Source organism: Nerophis lumbriciformis, linkage group LG03 (assembly GCF_033978685.3).
Source record: "Nerophis lumbriciformis linkage group LG03, RoL_Nlum_v2.1, whole genome shotgun sequence".
Lineage (NCBI taxonomy): Eukaryota > Metazoa > Chordata > Actinopteri > Syngnathiformes > Syngnathidae > Nerophis > Nerophis lumbriciformis.
Genome location: NC_084550.2, coordinates 63144370 through 63164076, shown reverse-complemented (window position 1 = coordinate 63164076; position 19707 = coordinate 63144370). Strand labels below are relative to the sequence as shown.

At 40.7% G+C, this 19707-nt stretch overlaps 1 protein-coding gene and 1 non-coding gene across 8 annotated transcripts in view; one reads left to right on the top strand and one right to left on the bottom strand.

Annotated features, from left to right (window-relative positions):
• slmapa (sarcolemma associated protein a) overlaps positions 1-19707 on the top strand; it is a 189457-nt gene that overhangs the window by 110082 nt on the left and 59668 nt on the right. For 5 of the 7 annotated variants that reach the window (XM_061940963.2, XM_061940945.2, XM_061940937.2 and 2 more), the window contains exons 5-12: positions 1105-1167; positions 1293-1388; positions 1461-1532; positions 1602-1742; positions 1833-1970; positions 15124-15292; positions 15411-15461; positions 16176-16319. In XM_061940963.2, coding sequence (XP_061796947.2) covers positions 1105-1167; positions 1293-1388; positions 1461-1532; positions 1602-1742; positions 1833-1970; positions 15124-15292; positions 15411-15461; positions 16176-16319 — 874 coding nt within the window. The remainder of the gene's footprint in view (positions 1-1104; positions 1168-1292; positions 1389-1460; positions 1533-1601; positions 1743-1832; positions 1971-15123; positions 15293-15410; positions 15462-16175; positions 16320-19707) is intronic. The other 2 variants (XM_061940986.2, XM_061940978.2) reach the window with 1 other exon arrangement.
• trnae-cuc (transfer RNA glutamic acid (anticodon CUC)) lies at positions 275-346 on the bottom strand. The gene has a single exon. It is a non-coding gene; the product is annotated as a tRNA-Glu (tRNA).

Sequence of the window (19707 nt, the reverse complement as noted above, 5' to 3'; positions counted from 1 at the left end):
GGTCTGCCCTAAAAAATGGAAACCTTCTCTTCTATAAAGTCTCTCTCCCTCCCACCCTCGTTGTCTTGTCTTTCCAGCCTAAACACATGCCCAAGGAATATCTCTCTTTCTTACATTCCATACCCAAGGTTAGCACACAGTATTTGCAGACAACCAAAAGACCACAATTAGAAGAAAAACACCAGCTGTTTTGTAATATGATTATGAAGTTAAAGAAGTAACACTTAAATACGGATATATGTAAATATCTGCCTCCGACAATTCCCCCTTCTGGTTCCCAGACCGGGAATCGAACCCGGGCCGCGGCGGTGAGAGCGCCGAATCCTAACCACTAGACCACCAGGGAGGGAACCTTTGGCTAAACACTTTGGACCAAGCTAACCCTGTCTTAGGGTTATAATAAGGCCATGCCGAACAAGGCAATAATAAGTACTTAATAATGACTAGTTAAGAGCCATTATGTTACTAATTTGCATAAGCAACTAATTATTGGTGAATATGTTCCCCATACTAAAGTGTTACCATGTTTTTTTTACTGGTGCATAAAATGAACCGTGCATGAACATCACCTTGTTCAAAGAACAAAACCAACTAAACTCACAACAAATTACACACCTGCAAACCAGTCTGACTTCTGCTGTTGTCGTATCCGTAATACGGCGATAGGGAGAAGTTTGTATTTACACGATGAGTCGGGTGTGTTTTGACCTCCGCCGAACCCCTGAGGCCGACTCACCGAACCCCTAGGGTTCGATCGAACTCAGGTTAAGAACCACTGAACGAGACAGCCAATTTTTGAAGTTTGGGTTCTGGACCCCTAAAATATGCCGGATCGGACATGCTTGCAAAAATTGGTGAGTTTTCGTGCGTGTAAAGGCCTTCTAAAATACCATAAAAGTGGGAGAATAATATTAAACTAAGCCATTTCAATAGTGCGTTTTGCAATTAATTTGCATAAATTCGGTGGGAAAAAAAGAAAAGCTTTTGTAATAATGACACAAATAAATCTCCGTATAAATGGGTTTATTTATTCTAATTTTTGCCCTCCAACAATCCAAACGGTTAATTTTTTCACCAAACTCTATTTATGCGTGTCTCTTGTAGGTTGCAGCCAACACTCCCAGTATGTATTCTCAGGAACTCTTCCAGCTCTCCCAGTATCTACAGGTAACACAGCGACACCCGCTGGTAGTCCCGTACAATGACACCCCAAACCGTTGAACCACGTTAGAAGACACGCGCATCAAATTCTCCATGACTAATGGTATCGATCCCGTCCCTTTGTCTGACAGGAGGCCTTACACAGGGAGCAGATGTTGGAGCAGAAGCTCGCCACTCTGCAGCGTCTGCTCGTCAACACTCAGGAGGCCTCGGAGAGCAGCTGGCAGGTCGGAAAAAGAACTTGAATAACAGGAAGGTTTTTTTGCGGAAGCCGTGAACTGAGCATATTTCTTCATCAGGCTCTGATTGATGAAGACCGTTTGCTGTCCAGACTGGAGGTGATGGGCAGTCAACTGCAGGCTTACTCAAAGGTGAGGCACACTCTTCACCCAGACCTTTTGAACCAGTAACACTTACTTGTCCATGCATGTTCCTCTCAGTCCCAGACAGAGGACGGCATTCGGAAAGAGCTCCTTGCTCTCCAGGACGATAAACACAACTATGAGACCACGGCCAAAGAGTCTCTCAGGAGAGTCCTGCAGGAGAAGATCGAGGTGGTCAGAAAGCTGTCGGAGGTGGAGGTGGGACCTACACACGATTGCCGGAATCAATTTGTGGTCTTCTGATGTTGGCTGGGAAAGATGGAGATGTTTGACTTCTGGCCCCCGCAGCGCTCGCTGAGCAACACGGAAGACGAGTGCACCCACCTGAAGGAAATGTCTGAGAGGAGCCAGGAGGAGCTGAGGGAGCTGGCCAACAAGTACAACGCTGCAGTCAATGAAATCAAAGAGCTTACAGACAAAATAAAGGTGGGCTGCCACTCAACTCAACTGCCTTGCAGTAATTTGGCCAGACACTGGAAGATCTAACTTAGGTCTCTGAAGTTGGATTAGTTACAATACTGTTCAGGAAAGTGCTGCTCCAATTAGTGGACCTACCTGACCATGAAAGTTGGTGTTTTAGTTGAGTCGTCGTTTTTTGTTGACCGCCTGAAGTTTTAGTTGAGTCGTCATTGACCACCTGAAGTTTTAGTTGAGTCGTCGTTGACCTCCTGAAGTTTTAGTTGAGTCGTCATTTATTGTTGACCTCCTGAAGTTTTAGTTGAGTCGTCGTTGACCTCCTGAAGTTTTAGTTGAGTCGTCATTTATTGTTGACCTCCTGAAGTTTTAGTTGAGTCGTCATTGACCACCTGAAGTTTTAGTTGAGTCGTCGTTGACCTCCTGAAGTTTTAGTTGAGTCGTCATTTATTGTTGACCTCCTGAAGTTTTAGTTGAGTCGTCGTTTATTGTTGACCTCCTGAAGTTTTAGTTGAGTCGTCGTTGACCTCCTGAAGTTTTAGTTGAGTCGTCATTTATTGTTGACCTCCTGAAGTTTTAGTTGAGTCGTCATTGACCACCTGAAGTTTTAGTTGAGTCGTCGTTGACCTCCTGAAGTTTTAGTTGAGTCGTCATTTATTGTTGACCTCCTGAAGTTTTAGTTGAGTCGTCGTTTATTGTTGACCACCTGAAGTTTTAGTTGAGTCGTCAGTTTTAGTTCTCGTCGTTTATTGTTGACCGCCTGAAGTTTTAGTTGAGTCTTCGTTGACCTCCTGAAGTTTTAGTTGAGTCGTCGTTTATTGTTGACTACCTGGAGTTTTAGTTGAGTCGTCATTGACCTCCTGAAGTTTTAGTTGAGTCGTCATTGACCTCTTGAAGTTTTAGTTGAGTCGTTGTTGACCTCCTGAGGTTTTAGTTGAGTCATCGCTTATTGTTGACCTCCCGAAGTTTTAGTTGAGTCGTTGTTTATTGTTGACCGCCTGAAGTTTTAGTTGAGTCGTCGTCTATTGTTGACCACCTGAAGTTTTAGTTGAGTCATAGTTTATTGTTGACTACCTGAAGTTTTAGTTGAGTCGTCGTTTATTGTTGACTACCTGAAGTTTTAGTTGAGTCGTCGTTTATTGTTGACTACCTGAAGTTTTAGTTGAGTCTTCGTTGACCACCTGAAGTTTTAGTTGAGTCGTCGTTTATTGTTGACTACCTGAAGTTTTAGTTGAGTCGTCGTTTATTGTTGACTACCTGAAGTTTTAGTTGAGTCTTCGTTGACCACCTGAAGTTTTAGTTTAGTCGTCGTTTATTGTTGACTACCTGGAGTTTTAGTTGAGTCGTCATTGACCTCCTGAAGTTTTAGTTGAGTCGCCGTTGACCTCCTAAATTTTTAGTTGAGTCGTCGTTTATTGTTGACTACCTGAAGTTTTAGTTGAGTCGTCGTTTATTGTTGACTACCTGAAGTTTTAGTTGAGTCGTCGTTTATTGTTGACTACCTGAAGTTTTAGTTGAGTCGTCGTTTATTGTTGACTACCTGAAGTTTTAGTTGAGTCGTCGTTTATTGTTGACTACCTGAAGTTTTAGTTGAGTCGTCGTTTATTGTTGACTACCTGGAGTTTTAGTTGAGTCGTCATTGACCTCCTGAAGTTTTAGTTGAGTCGTCTTTGACCTCCTAAATTTTTAGTTGAGTCGTCGTTTATAGTTGACTACCTGAAGTTTTAGTTGAGTCTTCGTTGACCACCTGAAGTTTTAGTTGAGTCGTCGTTTATTGTTGACTACCTGAAGTTTTAGTTGAGTCGTCGTTTATTTTTGACTACCTGGAGTTTTAGTTGAGTCGTCATTGACCTCCTGAAGTTTTAGTTGAGTCGTCGTTTATTGTTGACTACCTGAAGTTTTAGTTGAGTCGTCATTGACATCCTGAAGTTTTAGTTGAGTCGTCGTTTATTGTTGACTGCCTGAAGTTTTAGTTGAGTCGTCATTGACATCCTGAAGTTTTAGTTGAGTCGTCGTTTATTGTTGACTGCCTGAAGTTTTAGTTGAGTCGTTGTTGACCGCCTGAAGTTTTAGTTGAATCATCGTTTATTGTTGACTACCTGAAGTTTTAGTTGAGTCGTCGTTTATTGTTGACTACCTGGAGTTTTAGTTGAGTCGTCGTTGACTGCCTTAAGTTTTAGTTGAGTCGTCGTTTATTGTTGACTACCTGAAGTTTTAGTTGAGTCGTCGTTTATTGTTGACTACCTGAAGTTTTAGTTGAGGAGTCATTTATTTTTGACTACCTGGAGTTTTAGTTGAGTCGTCATTGACCTCCTGAAGTTTTAGTTGAGTCGTCGTTTATTGTTGACTACCTGAAGTTTTAGTTGAGTCGTCATTGACATCCTGAAGTTTTAGTTGAGTCGTCGTTTATTGTTGACTACCTGAAGTTTTAGTTGAGTCGTCGTTTATTGTTGACTACCTGGAGTTTTAGTTGAGTCGTCGTTTTATTGTTGACTACCTGGAGTTTTAGTTGAGTCGTCGTTGACCGCCTTAAGTTTTAGTTGAGTCGTCGTTTTATTGTTGACCACCTGAAGTTTTAGTTGAGTCGTCGTTTTATTGTTGACTACCTGGAGTTTTAGTTGAGTCGTCGTTGACCGCCTTAAGTTTTAGTTGAGTCGTCGTTTATTGTTGACTACCTGAAGTTTTAGTTGAGTCGTCGTTTATTGTTGACTACCTGAAGTTTTAGTTGAGTCGTCATTTATTTTTGACTACCTGGAGTTTTAGTTGAGTCGTCATTGACCTCCTGAAGTTTTAGTTGAGTCGTCGTTTATTGTTGACTACCTGAAGTTTTAGTTGAGTCGTCATTGACATCCTGAAGTTTTAGTTGAGTCGTCGTTTATTGTTGACTACCTGAAGTTTTAGTTGAGTCGTCGTTTATTGTTGACTACCTCGAGTTTTAGTTGAGTCGTCATTGACATCCTGAAGTTTTAGTTGAGTCGTCGTTTATTGTTGACTGCCTGAAGTTTTAGTTGAGTCGTCGTTTATTGTTGACCGCCTGAAGTTTTAGTTGAGTCGTCGTTTATTGTTGACCGCCTGAAGTTTTAGTTGAGTCGTCGTTTATTGTTGACTACCTGGAGTTTTAGTTGAGTCGTCATTGACCTCCTGAAGTTTTAGTTGAGTCGTCATTGACCTCTTGAAGTTTTAGTTGAGTCGTTGTTGACCTCCTGAGGTTTTAGTTGAGTCATCGCTTATTGTTGACCTCCCGAAGTTTTAGTTGAGTCGTTGTTTATTGTTGACTACCTGAAGTTTTAGTTGAGTCGTCGTTTATTGTTGACTACCTGAAGTTTTAGTTGAGTCGTCGTTTATTGTTGACTACCTGAAGTTTTAGTTGAGTCTTCGTTGACCACCTGAAGTTTTAGTTGAGTCGTCGTTTATTGTTGACTACCTGAAGTTTTAGTTGAGTCGTCGTTTATTGTTGACTACCTGGAGTTTTAGTTGAGTCGTCATTGACCTCCTGAAGTTTTAGTTGAGTCGCCGTTGACCTCCTAAATTTTTAGTTGAGTCGTCATTTATAGTTGACTACCTGAAGTTTTAGTTGAGTCGTCATTGACATCCTGAAGTTTTAGTTGAGTCGTCGTTTATTTTTGACTACCTGGAGTTTTAGTTGAGTCGTCATTGACATCCTGAAGTTTTAGTTGAGTCGTCGTTTATTGTTGACTACCTGAAGTTTTAGTTGAGTCGTCGTTTATTGTTGACTACCTGAAGTTTTAGTTGAGTCGTCGTTTATTGTTGACTACCTGAAGTTTTAGTTGAGTCGTCGTTTATTGTTGACTACCTGAAGTTTTAGTTGAGTCGTCGTTTATTGTTGACTACCTGAAGTTTTAGTTGAGTCGTCGTTTATTGTTGACTACCTGAAGTTTTAGTTGAGTCGTCGTTTATTGTTGACTACCTGGAGTTTTAGTTGAGTCGTCATTGACCTCCTGAAGTTTTAGTTGAGTCGTCATTGACCTCTTGAAGTTTTAGTTGAGTCGTTGTTGACCTCCTGAGGTTTTAGTTGAGTCATCGCTTATTGTTGACCTCCCGAAGTTTTAGTTGAGTCGTCGTTTATTGTTGACTACCTGGAGTTTTAGTTAAGTCGTCATTGACCTCCTGAAGTTTTAGTTGAGTCGCCGTTGACCTCCTAAATTTTTAGTTGAGTCGTCATTTATAGTTGACTACCTGAAGTTTTAGTTGAGTCGTCATTGACATCCTGAAGTTTTAGTTGAGTCGTCGTTTATTTTTGACTACCTGGAGTTTTAGTTGAGTCGTCATTGACATCCTGAAGTTTTAGTTGAGTCGTCGTTTATTGTTGACTACCTGAAGTTTTAGTTGAGTCGTCGTTTATTGTTGACTACCTGAAGTTTTAGTTGAGTCGTCGTTTATTGTTGACTACCTGAAGTTTTAGTTGAGTCGTCGTTTATTGTTGACTACCTGAAGTTTTAGTTGAGTCGTTGTTTATTGTTGACTACCTGAAGTTTTAGTTGAGTCGTCGTTTATTGTTGACTACCTGAAGTTTTAGTTGAGTCGTCGTTTATTGTTGACTACCTGGAGTTTTAGTTGAGTCGTCATTGACCTCCTGAAGTTTTAGTTGAGTCGTCGTTGACCTCCTAAATTTTTAGTTGAGTCGTCGTTTATAGTTGACTACCTGAAGTTTTAGTTGAGTCTTCGTTGACCACCTGAAGTTTTAGTTGAGTCGTCGTTTATTGTTGACTACCTGAAGTTTTAGTTGAGTCGTCGTTTATTTTTGACTACCTGGAGTTTTAGTTGAGTCGTCATTGACCTCCAGAAGTTTTAGTTGAGTCGTCGTTTATTGTTGACTACCTGAAGTTTTAGTTGAGTCGTCATTGACATCCTGAAGTTTTAGTTGAGTCGTCGTTTATTGTTGACTGCCTGAAGTTTTAGTTGAGTCGTCATTGACATCCTGAAGTTTTAGTTGAGTCGTCGTTTATTGTTGACTGCCTGAAGTTTTAGTTGAGTCGTTGTTGACCGCCTGAAGTTTTAGTTGAGTCATCGTTTATTGTTGACTACCTGAAGTTTTAGTTGAGTCGTCGTTTATTGTTGACTACCTGAAGTTTTAGTTGAGTCTTCGTTGACCACCTGAAGTTTTAGATGAGTCGTCGTTTATTTTTGACTACCTGGAGTTTTAGTTGAGTCGTCATTGACATCCTGAAGTTTTAGTTGAGTCGTCGTTTATTGTTGACTGCCTGAAGTTTTAGTTGAGTCGTTGTTGACCGCCTGAAGTTTTAGTTGAGTCATCGTTTATTGTTGACTACCTGGAGTTTTAGTTGAGTCGTCATTGACCTCCTGAAGTTTTAGTTGAGTCGTCATTGACCTCTTGAAGTTTTAGTTGAGTCGTTGTTGACCTCCTGAGGTTTTAGTTGAGTCATCGCTTATTGTTGACCTCCCGAAGTTTTAGTTGAGTCGTTGTTTATTGTTGACTACCTGAAGTTTTAGTTGAGTCGTCGTTTATTGTTGACTACCTGAAGTTTTAGTTGAGTCGTCGTTTATTGTTGACTACCTGAAGTTTTAGTTGAGTCTTCGTTGACCACCTGAAGTTTTAGTTGAGTCGTCGTTTATTGTTGACTACCTGAAGTTTTAGTTGAGTCGTCGTTTATTGTTGACTACCTGAAGTTTTAGTTGAGTCTTCGTTGACCACCTGAAGTTTTAGTTGAGTTGTCGTTTATTGTTGACTACCTGAAGTTTTAGTTGAGTCGTCGTTTATTGTTGACTACCTGGAGTTTTAGTTGAGTCGTCATTGACCTCCTGAAGTTTTAGTTGAGTCGCCGTTGACCTCCTAAATTTTTAGTTGAGTCGTCATTTATAGTTGACTACCTGAAGTTTTAGTTGAGTCGTCATTGACATCCTGAAGTTTTAGTTGAGTCGTCGTTTATTTTTGACTACCTGGAGTTTTAGTTGAGTCGTCATTGACATCCTGAAGTTTTAGTTGAGTCGTCGTTTATTGTTGACTACCTGAAGTTTTAGTTGAGTCGTCGTTTATTGTTGACTACCTGAAGTTTTAGTTGAGTCATCATTTATTTTTGACTACCTGGAGTTTTAGTTGAGTCGTCATTGACCTCCTGAAGTTTTAGTTGAGTCGTCGTTTATTGTTGACTACCTGGAGTTTTAGTTGAGTCGTTTATTGTTGACTACCTGGAGTTTTAGTTGAGTCGTCATTGACCTCCTGAAGTTTTAGTTGAGTCGTCGTTGACTGCCTAAATTTTTAGTTGAGTCGTCGTTTATTGTTGACTACCTGAAGTTTTAGTTGAGTCGTCATTGACATCCTGAAGTTTTAGTTGAGTTGTCGTTTATTTTTGACTGCCTGGAGTTTTAGTTGAGTCGTCATTGACATCCTGAAGTTTTAGTTGAGTCGTCGTTTATTGTTGACTACCTGAAGTTTTAGTTGAGTCGTCGTTTATTGTTGACTACCTGAAGTTTTAGTTGAGTCGTCGTTTATTGTTGACTACCTGGAGTTTTAGTTGAGTCGTCATTGACCTCCTGAAGTTTTAGTTGAGTCGTCGTTGACCTCCTAAATTTTTAGTTGAGTCGTCGTTTATAGTTGACTACCTGAAGTTTTAGTTGAGTCTTCGTTGACCACCTGAAGTTTTAGTTGAGTCGTCGTTTATTGTTGACTACCTGAAGTTTTAGTTGAGTCGTCGTTTATTTTTGACTACCTGGAGTTTTAGTTGAGTCGTCATTGACCTCCTGAAGTTTTAGTTGAGTCGTCGTTTATTGTTGACTACCTGAAGTTTTAGTTGAGTCGTCATTGACATCCTGAAGTTTTAGTTGAGTCGTCGTTTATTGTTGACTACCTGAAGTTTTAGTTGAGTCGTCGTTTATTGTTGACTACCTGAAGTTTTAGTTGAGTCGTCGTTTATTGTTGACTACCTGAAGTTTTAGTTGAGTCGTCGTTTATTGTTGACTACCTGAAGTTTTAGTTGAGTCGTCGTTTATTGTTGACTACCTGAAGTTTTAGTTGAGTCGTTGTTTATTGTTGACTACCTGAAGTTTTAGTTGAGTCGTCGTTTATTGTTGACTACCTGGAGTTTTAGTTGAGTCGTCATTGACCTCCTGAAGTTTTAGTTGAGTCGTCATTGACCTCTTGAAGTTTTAGTTGAGTCGTTGTTGACCTCCTGAGGTTTTAGTTGAGTCATCGCTTATTGTTGACCTCCCGAAGTTTTAGTTGAGTCGTTGTTTATTGTTGACCGCCTGAAGTTTTAGTTGAGTCGTCGTCTATTGTTGACCACCTGAAGTTTTAGTTGAGTCATAGTTTATTGTTGACTACCTGAAGTTTTAGTTGAGTCGTCGTTTATTGTTGACTACCTGAAGTTTTAGTTGAGTCGTCGTTTATTGTTGACTACCTGAAGTTTTAGTTGAGTCTTCGTTGACCACCTGAAGTTTTAGTTGAGTCGTCGTTTATTGTTGACTACCTGAAGTTTTAGTTGAGTCGTCGTTTATTGTTGACTACCTGAAGTTTTAGTTGAGTCTTCGTTGACCACCTGAAGTTTTAGTTGAGTCGTCGTTTATTGTTGACTACCTGAAGTTTTAGTTGAGTCGTCGTTTATTGTTGACTACCTGGAGTTTTAGTTGAGTCGTCATTGACCTCCTGAAGTTTTAGTTGAGTCGCCGTTGACCTCCTAAATTTTTAGTTGAGTCGTCATTTATAGTTGACTACCTGAAGTTTTAGTTGAGTCGTCATTGACATCCTGAAGTTTTAGTTGAGTCGTCGTTTATTTTTGACTACCTGGAGTTTTAGTTGAGTCGTCATTGACATCCTGAAGTTTTAGTTGAGTCGTCGTTTATTGTTGACTACCTGAAGTTTTAGTTGAGTCGTCGTTTATTGTTGACTACCTAAAGTTTTAGTTGAGTCGTCATTTATTTTTGACTACCTGGAGTTTTAGTTGAGTCGTCATTGACCTCCTGAAGTTTTAGTTGAGTCGTCGTTTATTGTTGACTACCTGGAGTTTTAGTTGAGTCGTCGTTTATTGTTGACTACCTGGAGTTTTAGTTGAGTCGTCATTGACCTCCTGAAGTTTTAGTTGAGTCGTCGTTGACTGCCTAAATTTTTAGTTGAGTCGTCGTTTATTGTTGACTACCTGAAGTTTTAGTTGAGTCGTCATTGACATCCTGAAGTTTTAGTTGAGTTGTCGTTTATTTTTGACTGCCTGGAGTTTTAGTTGAGTCGTCATTGACATCCTGAAGTTTTAGTTGAGTCGTCGTTTATTGTTGACTACCTGAAGTTTTAGTTGAGTCGTCGTTTATTGTTGACTACCTGAAGTTTTAGTTGAGTCGTCGTTTATTGTTGACTACCTGGAGTTTTAGTTGAGTCGTCATTGACCTCCTGAAGTTTTAGTTGAGTCGTCGTTGACCTCCTAAATTTTTAGTTGAGTCGTCGTTTATAGTTGACTACCTGAAGTTTTAGTTGAGTCTTCGTTGACCACCTGAAGTTTTAGTTGAGTCGTCGTTTATTGTTGACTACCTGAAGTTTTAGTTGAGTCGTCGTTTATTTTTGACTACCTGGAGTTTTAGTTGAGTCGTCATTGACCTCCTGAAGTTTTAGTTGAGTCGTCGTTTATTGTTGACTACCTGAAGTTTTAGTTGAGTCGTCATTGACATCCTGAAGTTTTAGTTGAGTCGTCGTTTATTGTTGACTACCTGAAGTTTTAGTTGAGTCGTCGTTTATTTTTGACTACCTGGAGTTTTAGTTGAGTCGTCATTGACCTCCTGAAGTTTTAGTTGAGTCGTCGTTTATTGTTGACTACCTGAAGTTTTAGTTGAGTCGTCATTGACATCCTGAAGTTTTAGTTTAGTCGTCGTTTATTGTTGACTACCTGAAGTTTTAGTTGAGTCGTCGTTTATTGTTGACTACCTGGAGTTTTAGTTGAGTCGTCATTGACATCCTGAAGTTTTAGTTGAGTCGTCGTTTATTGTTGACTGCCTGAAGTTTTATTTGAGTCGTTGTTGACCGCCTGAAGTTTTAGTTGAGTCATCGTTTGTTGTTGACTACCTGAAGTTTTAGTTGAGTCGTCGTTTATTGTTGACTATCTGAAGTTTTAGTTGAGTCGTCGTTTATTGTTGACTACCTGAAGTTTTAGTTGAGTCGTCGTTGACCTCCTAAATTTTTAGTTGAGTCGTCGTTTATAGTTGACTACCTGAAGTTTTAGTTGAGTCTTCGTTGACCACCTGAAGTTTTAGTTGAGTCGTCGTTTATTGTTGACTACCTGAAATTTTAGTTGAGTCGTCGTTTATTTTTGACTACCTGAAGTTTTAGTTGAGTCGTCATTGACATCCTGAAGTTTTAGTTGAGTCGTCGTTTATTGTTGACTACCTGAAGTTTTAGTTGAGTCGTCGTTTATTGTTGACTACCTGGAGTTTTAGTTGAGTCGTCATTGACATCCTGAAGTTTTAGTTGAGTCGTCGTTTATTGTTGACTGCCTGAAGTTTTATTTGAGTCGTTGTTGACCGCCTGAAGTTTTAGTTGAGTCATCGTTTGTTGTTGACTACCTGAAGTTTTAGTTGAGTCGTCGTTTATTGTTGACTATCTGAAGTTTTAGTTGAGTCGTCGTTTATTGTTGACTACCTGAAGTTTTAGTTGAGTCGTCGTTGACCTCCTAAATTTTTAGTTGAGTCGTCGTTTATAGTTGACTACCTGAAGTTTTAGTTGAGTCTTCGTTGACCACCTGAAGTTTTAGTTGAGTCGTCGTTTATTGTTGACTACCTGAAATTTTAGTTGAGTCGTCGTTTATTTTTGACTACCTGGAGTTTTAGTTGAGTCGTCATTGACCTCCTGAAGTTTTAGTTGAGTCGTCGGTTATTGTTGACTACCTGAAGTTTTAGTTGAGTCGTCATTGACATCCTGAAGTTTTAGTTGAGTCGTCGTTTATTGTTGACTACCTGGAGTTTTAGTTGAGTCGTCATTGACATCCTGAAGTTTTAGTTGAGTCGTCGTTTATTGTTGACTGCCTGAAGTTTTATTTGAGTCGTTGTTGACCGCCTGAAGTTTTAGTTGAGTCATCGTTTATTGTTGACTACCTGAAGTTTTAGTTTAGTCGTCGTTTATTGTTGACTGCCTGAAGTTTTATTTGAGTCGTTGTTGACCGCCTGAAGTTTTAGTTGAGTCGTCGTTTATTGTTGACTACCTGAAGTTTTAGTTGAGTCGTCGTTTATTGTTGACTACCTGTAGTTTTAGTTGAGTCGTCATTGACCTCCTGAAGTTTTAGTTGAGTCGTCGTTGACCTCCTAAATTTTTAGTTGAGTCGTCGTTTATAGTTGACTACCTGAAGTTTTAGTTGAGTCTTCGTTGACCACCTGAAGTTTTAGTTGAGTCGTCGTTTATTGTTCACTACCTGAAGTTTTAGTTGAGTCGTCGTTTATTTTTGACTACCTGGAGTTTTAGTTGAGTCGTCATTGACCTCCTGAAGTTTTAGTTGAGTCGTCGTTTATTGTCGACTACCTGAAGTTTTAGTTGAGTCGTCATTGACATCCTGAAGTTTTAGTTGAGTCGTCGTTTATTGTTGACTACCTGAAGTTTTAGTTGAGTCGTCGTTTATTGTTGACTACCTGGAGTTTTAGTTGAGTCGTCATTGACATCCTGAAGTTTTAGTTGAGTCGTCGTTTATTGTTGACTGCCTGAAGTTTTATTTGAGTCGTTGTTGACCGCCTGAAGTTTTAGTTGAGTCATCGTTTATTGTTGACTACCTGAAGTTTTAGTTGAGTCGTCGTTTATTGTTGACTATCTGAAGTTTTAGTTGAGTCGTCGCTTATTGTTGACTACCTGAAGTTTTAGTTGAGTCGTCATTGACCTCCTGAAGTTTTAGTTGAGTCGTCGTTGACCTCCTAAATTTTTAGTTGAGTCGTCGTTTATAGTTGACTACCTGAAGTTTTAGTTGAGTCTTCGTTGACCACCTGAAGTTTTAGTTGAGTCGTCGTTTATTGTTGACTACCTGAAATTTTAGTTGAGTCGTCGTTTATTTTTGACTACCTGGAGTTTTAGTTGAGTCGTCATTGACCTCCTGAAGTTTTAGTTGAGTCGTCTGTTATTGTTGACTACCTGAAGTTTTAGTTGAGTCGTCATTGACATCCTGAAGTTTTAGTTGAGTCGTCGTTTATTGTTGACTACCTGGAGTTTTAGTTGAGTCGTCATTGACATCCTGAAGTTTTAGTTGAGTCGTCGTTTATTGTTGACTGCCTGAAGTTTTATTTGAGTCGTTGTTGACCGCCTGAAGTTTTAGTTGAGTCATCGTTTATTGTTGACTACCTGAAGTTTTAGTTGAGTCGTCGTTTATTGTGGACTGCCTGAAGTTTTATTTGAGTCGTTGTTGACCGCCTGAAGTTTTAGTTGAGTCATCGTTTATTGTTGACTACCTGAAGTTTTAGTTTATTCGTCGTTTATTGTTGACTGCCTGAAGTTTTATTTGAGTCGTTGTTGACCGCCTGAAGTTTTAGTTGAGTCGTCGTTTATTGTTGACTACCTGAAGTTTTAGTTGAGTCGTCGTTTATTGTTGACTACCTGTAGTTTTAGTTGAGTCGTCATTGACCTCCTGAAGTTTTAGTTGAGTCGTCGTTGACCTCCTAAATTTTTAGTTGAGTCGTCGTTTATAGTTGACTACCTGAAGTTTTAGTTGAGTCTTCGTTGACCACCTGAAGTTTTAGTTGAGTCGTCGTTTATTGTTCACTACCTGAAGTTTTAGTTTAGTCGTCGTTTATTTTTGACTACCTGGAGTTTTAGTTGAGTCGTCATTGACCTCCTGAAGTTTTAGTTGAGTCGTCGTTTATTGTCGACTACCTGAAGTTTTAGTTGAGTCGTCATTGACATCCTGAAGTTTTAGTTGAGTCGTCGTTTATTGTTGACTACCTGAAGTTTTAGTTGAGTCGTCGTCTATTTTTGACTACCTGGAGTTTTAGTTGAGTCGTCATTGACCTCCTGAAGTTTTAGTTGAGTCGTCGTTTATTGTTGACTACCTGAAGTTTTAGTTGAGTTGTCATTGACATCCTGAAGTTTTAGTTGAGTCGTCGTTTATTGTTGACTACCTGGAGTTTTAGTTGAGTCGTCATTGACATCCTGAAGTTTTAGTTGAGTCGTCGTTTATTGTTGACCGCCTGAAGTTTTAGTTGAGTCATCGTTTATTGTTGACTACCTGAAGTTTTAGTTGAGTCGTCGTTTATTGTTGACTACCTGAAGTTTTAGTTGAGTCGTCGTTTATTGTTGACTACCTGAAGTTTTAGTTGAGTCGTCATTGACCTCCTGAAGTTTTAGTTGAGTCGTCGTTGACCTCCTAAATTTTTAGTTGAGTCGTCGTTTATAGTTGACTACCTGAAGTTTTAGTTGAGTCTTCGTTGACCACCTGAAGTTTTAGTTGAGTCGTCGTTTATTGTTGACTACCTGAAATTTTAGTTGAGTCGTCGTTTATTTTTGACTACCTGGAGTTTTAGTTGAGTCGTCATTGACCTCCTGAAGTTTTAGTTGAGTCGTCGTTTATTGTTGACTACCTGAAGTTTTAGTTGAGTCGTCATTGACATCCTGAAGTTTTAGTTGAGTCGTCGTTTATTGTTGACTACCTGGAGTTTTAGTTGAGTCGTCATTGACATCCTGAAGTTTTAGTTGAGTCGTCGTTTATTGTTGACTGCCTGAAGTTTTATTTGAGTCGTTGTTGACCGCCTGAAGTTTTAGTTGAGTCATCGTTTATTGTTGACTACCTGAAGTTTTAGTTGAGTCATCGTTTATTGTTGACTGCCTGAAGTTTTATTTGAGTCGTTGTTGACCGCCTGAAGTTTTAGTTGAGTCATCGTTTATTGTTGACTACCTGAAGTTTTAGTTGAGTCGTCGTTTATTGTTGACTACCTGAAGTTTTAGTTGAGTCGTCGTTTTATTGTTGACTACCTGGAGTTTTAGTTGAGTCGTCGTTGACCGCCTTAAGTTTTAGTTGAGTCGTCGTTTATTGTTGACTACCTGAAGTTTTAGTTGAGTCTTCGTTGACCACCTGAAGTTTTAGTTGAGTCGTCGTTTATTGTTACATGCACTAATAATTGGTATCATCCGGGCTTTAATTCTTCCCCCTTTATCTTCTGCCCCGTCTACTGCTTTACGGGACTTTTCCCTCCCCATCATCCCTTTTCTCAACTATTGTGCCCACCTGTGCCCCTCCTGCAGGCAGCGGAGGGCCGCCAAGAGGAGCTGACCCAGCGGGGGGCGTCTGAGAAGCGAGCGCTGGAGCTGCGGATCGAGGAGATGGAGGAGAAGGAGCAGGTTCTCCAGGCTCGCATTGAGGCTCTACAGGCCGACAACGACTTCACCAACGAGAGGCTCTCCGCCCTGCAGGGTACTCGCACACGGACCTTCCTGCTCCAACTCTTAACACACTCAACAGCCGATCAAACATCCCGTAAACATGGTTACCCTGGCAACCAAGCCAGTCAACGCTTATTTTTTGCCCACAGTGCGCTTAGAGCAGCTCCAAGAGAAAAGCATTAAGGAAAACAACAGTCTGGGTGAGTGTCGCCTTCTTTGGCCGGACTCTCTCATCTTTGTCCTCCATGGCCTCCGACTTCACCTCCACATCCTGCGTGCATGAATTCTGCATGACATCTTCCTGCACGCACGTGCTTGTGGTCGGTTTCTGTTCATCTGGCTAATGCTGGCCATCACCTATCCCTCATCTTCTTCTTCTTGGGTGATCATGTCCACATGGATGGTTGTTCCTCCTGAGAGTGCACCAGAGTGGTCACGATGCTAATCGGTGCACATCCTTAATTAAAATACGTCTGTGCCTTGGTTTACTGCTCTGGTGTAGGTTGTTGACATTAACCATGATTCACTGCTTGCTCTGACCTGAATCAGTTGAAATAATCAACTTAAATACTGCTCTACGTCACCATGATCTGGTTTATGCCTGGTCTACGTCCGTGTGTGGTTGTTTCACGAGACACGTGTTCTCTCTAAAATGCATTCCGGGTGATCTGGGTGGATTCCCTCGGCGGGCAAACCGTACACCTCTTTGTCTGTCTTTTTCTGGGGGTTAAAACAAAAATAGAGCTTGCTTCGCCTGGTTTGGTGTCTGGTGATGGAATTGAGCACACGGAATGCTGGAGGTGCTTGAACCCCCACTCCTTCCTAAACACTGCTCACCCCGGCCTACGACTTTGTGAAGAATCTTCTGCCTTTCCAACCCAAAACGACCCTTGTGTCATGTGGTCAAATGACAGATGAGGACTTAGGCTCCCCTGAGGCGGGAGAGGAGCCCGCGGAGGAGGGTCCAAGCCTGCAGACACCCGAGAGCCATGAGGACAAAGAAGAGGACGATGAGGACACCGACACGGACGAGGGTGCAGTCGGTGAAGACGCAGATGGTAGTGGTGGTTTCATTATGATCATCACTTTAAAGTGCCAGTAGAGTGGAAAAACAAGTTGCCTCTATTGAAGCTATTATCATAAATATCTGATTTATGACACCAAAAGGCTTCCAAAGGTTGCTAATAAATAGATACATACCTGCCAACTACTCCGGTTTTCCCGTAATTAGTACGGTTTTCATCAACCTATTCCGGGTTACAGTTGCAGTGATAAAAAATACGGTTTTTCATTAATTAAAAAAACATTATTTTTTTTAAGTTTTATTCACGAAATCGCGTAACAACAATGACAATCGACACTGCTTCCCGTAACTTCCTATCAAGCCATTCCGAATGCCATGCGCGAGGCTATTTATAGCACCGCTGCCAAGCACGAGGCACCAGTTGCCATTGTTTCCAAACGAGCGAACGATCATGGAATCAGCCGGAGAAAAATCGCAAACGAGTCTTAAACCGAAAAGAAAACTGCAGTCATTCCGTAAAGAATATTCAAAAGCCTATCCGGGAATAATTATCCGTTCCAAAAAGGGTGAAAACTACGCGAATTGCACCTTGTGCAGACAAGAGTTTTCGATCGGACACGGAGGAATTAGCGATGTAAAAGACCACGTTGGGACAAAAAAACACAAGTCTAATGCCGTTGTTAGCGATACAAGTGGAAAACTTTCAACGTTTTTCGGATTTTAGCCACAAAAAGGTAATGACACCAATGTTATCTATTGGAATTTAGTACTGTTATACTGTTAAAAGTGTTGATACTATTTATGCTTTCAAGTCCAAGTTGAAGAAATCTTGTTAAATGTTGACAGCATAACTACCAAAATACAGAAGTATGTCCTTAATATTTTTGCAGTGCTATTTCTGTTGAAAAGTTAAAATGATTACATTAGAGATGTGATGTGCCACTTTTCAAGTGTCTGATGGCTTAAATTAATTTTCATTAATTTTTCATATTTTGAATTCTTTTGAAAGGCTTACAAAAAAACTACATTTGAATTGTAATTCCATGCTATTGACAGGACTATTAATTTTAATGAAGTTAGCTTACCATGTTTACAGTATGATAATTGTGATAGAAATGTGAATTTTAGGCACAGAATATTTTTTACAATTGAACAAGGCAGTAGATTATACAAGCTTGGACAGAAAGTTAATAATGACACCAATTTTTTTTTTAATGGAATTGTTTAGTACTGTTTTACCATTTGTTTACTGTAAAAAGTGTTTATACTTTCAATTAACAAATTGAAGTCTTGTGAAAGGTTGACAGGATAACTGGCATTAACTGTCAAAATAATTTCAAACTATTGAAGTTAGCTTACAGAATAAACATGTCAATCAACCCATATGATTTTTGCTGTAATATTTTTGTTTTGAAAAGTCACTGTGACTGATAGAAAAGTGATGATTTTAGCAACATTTTAACCTGTCTGAATGCTAATAATCATTTTGCGTCGGGGGGCGAACTGAACCCCCCACCAGGACTTTGTCCTGGACCTACCGGGGCCTGTGGCCCCTGGACCCTGGCTACTAGGTTTTTCTGATTTCAAAAGTTGGCAGGTATGTAGATATGATCAAAATAGTACCAATCTCACAGAGATTCCTGAGCCATTTCGAAAGTTAATGAGGAAGCCAGTCACGTGATCGCCTCACGTACAGTAGTAACCACAGATCCCTTCCCCATCAACAACAATGCTAATCAGTGTTTGTGAGAGCCAACAGTGATTACTTTGGGAAAATGATGATCCGGAAACTTATATTTTTGAGCCTGAACACAAAGAAGATGAGTAATTAAGTTTTAGAAGCCGTCTTCTACCCGGCGGATCCCAGCATTGCTAGGTGCTAAACATACAAGCTAACCGTAATAAACCATGAAAAACAAACCCATCCATCCATCCATCTTCTTCCGCTTATCCGAGGTCGGGTCGCGGGGGCAGCAGCCTAAGCAGGGAAGCCCAGACTTCCCTCTCCCCAGCCACTTCGTCCAGCTCCTCCCGGGGGATCCCGAGGCGTTTCCAGGCCAGCCGGGAGACATAGTCTTCCCAACGTGTCCTGGGTCTTCCCCGTGGCCTCCTACCGGTCGGACGTGCCCTAAACACCTCCCGAGGGAGGCGATCGGGTGGCATCCTGACCAGATGCCCAAACCTCCTCATCTGGCTCCTCTCGATGTGGAGGAGCAGCGGCTTTACTTTGAGCTCCCCCCGGATGACAGAGCTTCTCACCCTATCTCTAAGGGAGAGCCCTGCCACCCGGCGGAGGAAACTCATTTCGGCCGCTTGTACCCGTGATCTTGTCCTTTCGGTCATAACCCAAAGCTCATGACCATAGGTGAGGATGGGAACGTAGATTGACCGGTAAATTGAGAGCTTTGCCTTCCGGCTCAGCTCCTTCTTCACCACAACGGATCGATACAGCGTCCGCATTACTGAAGATGCAGCACCGATCCGCCTGTCGATCTCACCATCCACTCTTCCCTCACTCGTGAACAAGACTCCGGGGTACTTGAACTCCTCCACTTGGGGCAGGGTCTCCTCCCAAACAAACCCCAACTGTAATATTTCCACTCTCGCTGGGTCGCAGACCGACGGGAAGCTCACATAATTCTGTTTGGATGAAGAATCATTCGCAATCCTCACAAAGGGTTAAAAAAAAGTTGCTGCAACTAGGGTCTTTTTTGCCACTCCGGGGGATGTGAAAGTGGCCCATCCTGTCGGTCCATGGCCACATTTGTCTACTGGCAGGTGAGAGATGCATGAATTATAATCTAGAAGTTACTTTTAGCAAGTTTGAGACCAAGCAGAAGCAGCCACTGGCTCAGTGTGTCAACAATAGCAGTGTAAGCCATACTTGCCAACCCTCCCGGATTTTCCGGGAGACTCCCGAAATTCAGCGCCTCTCCCGAAAACCTCCCGGGACAAATTTTCTCCCGAAATTCAGGCGCTAACCCACAATATAACCAGCATACCTGCCCAATCACGTTATAACTGTAGAATGATGGAGGGCGAGTTCTTGGTTTCTTATGTGGGTTTATTGTTAGGCAGTTTCATTAACGTCCTCCCAGCGCGGCAACAACACACAACAGCAGCAGTCACGTTTTTGTATACCGTAAAGTAGTTCGTCTGCCGTAAACAGCAATGTTGTGACACTCTTAAACAGGACAATACTGCCATTTAGTGTTATGTGTGCGTATATGTGTAAATAAATGAACACTGAAATTCAAGTATTTATTTTTTATATATATATATGTACATATATATATAATAAAATTAATATATATATATATACGTATATATATATATATACATATAATAAAATAAATATATATATATATATATATATATATATATATATATACGTGTATGTATGTATATATATATATATATAT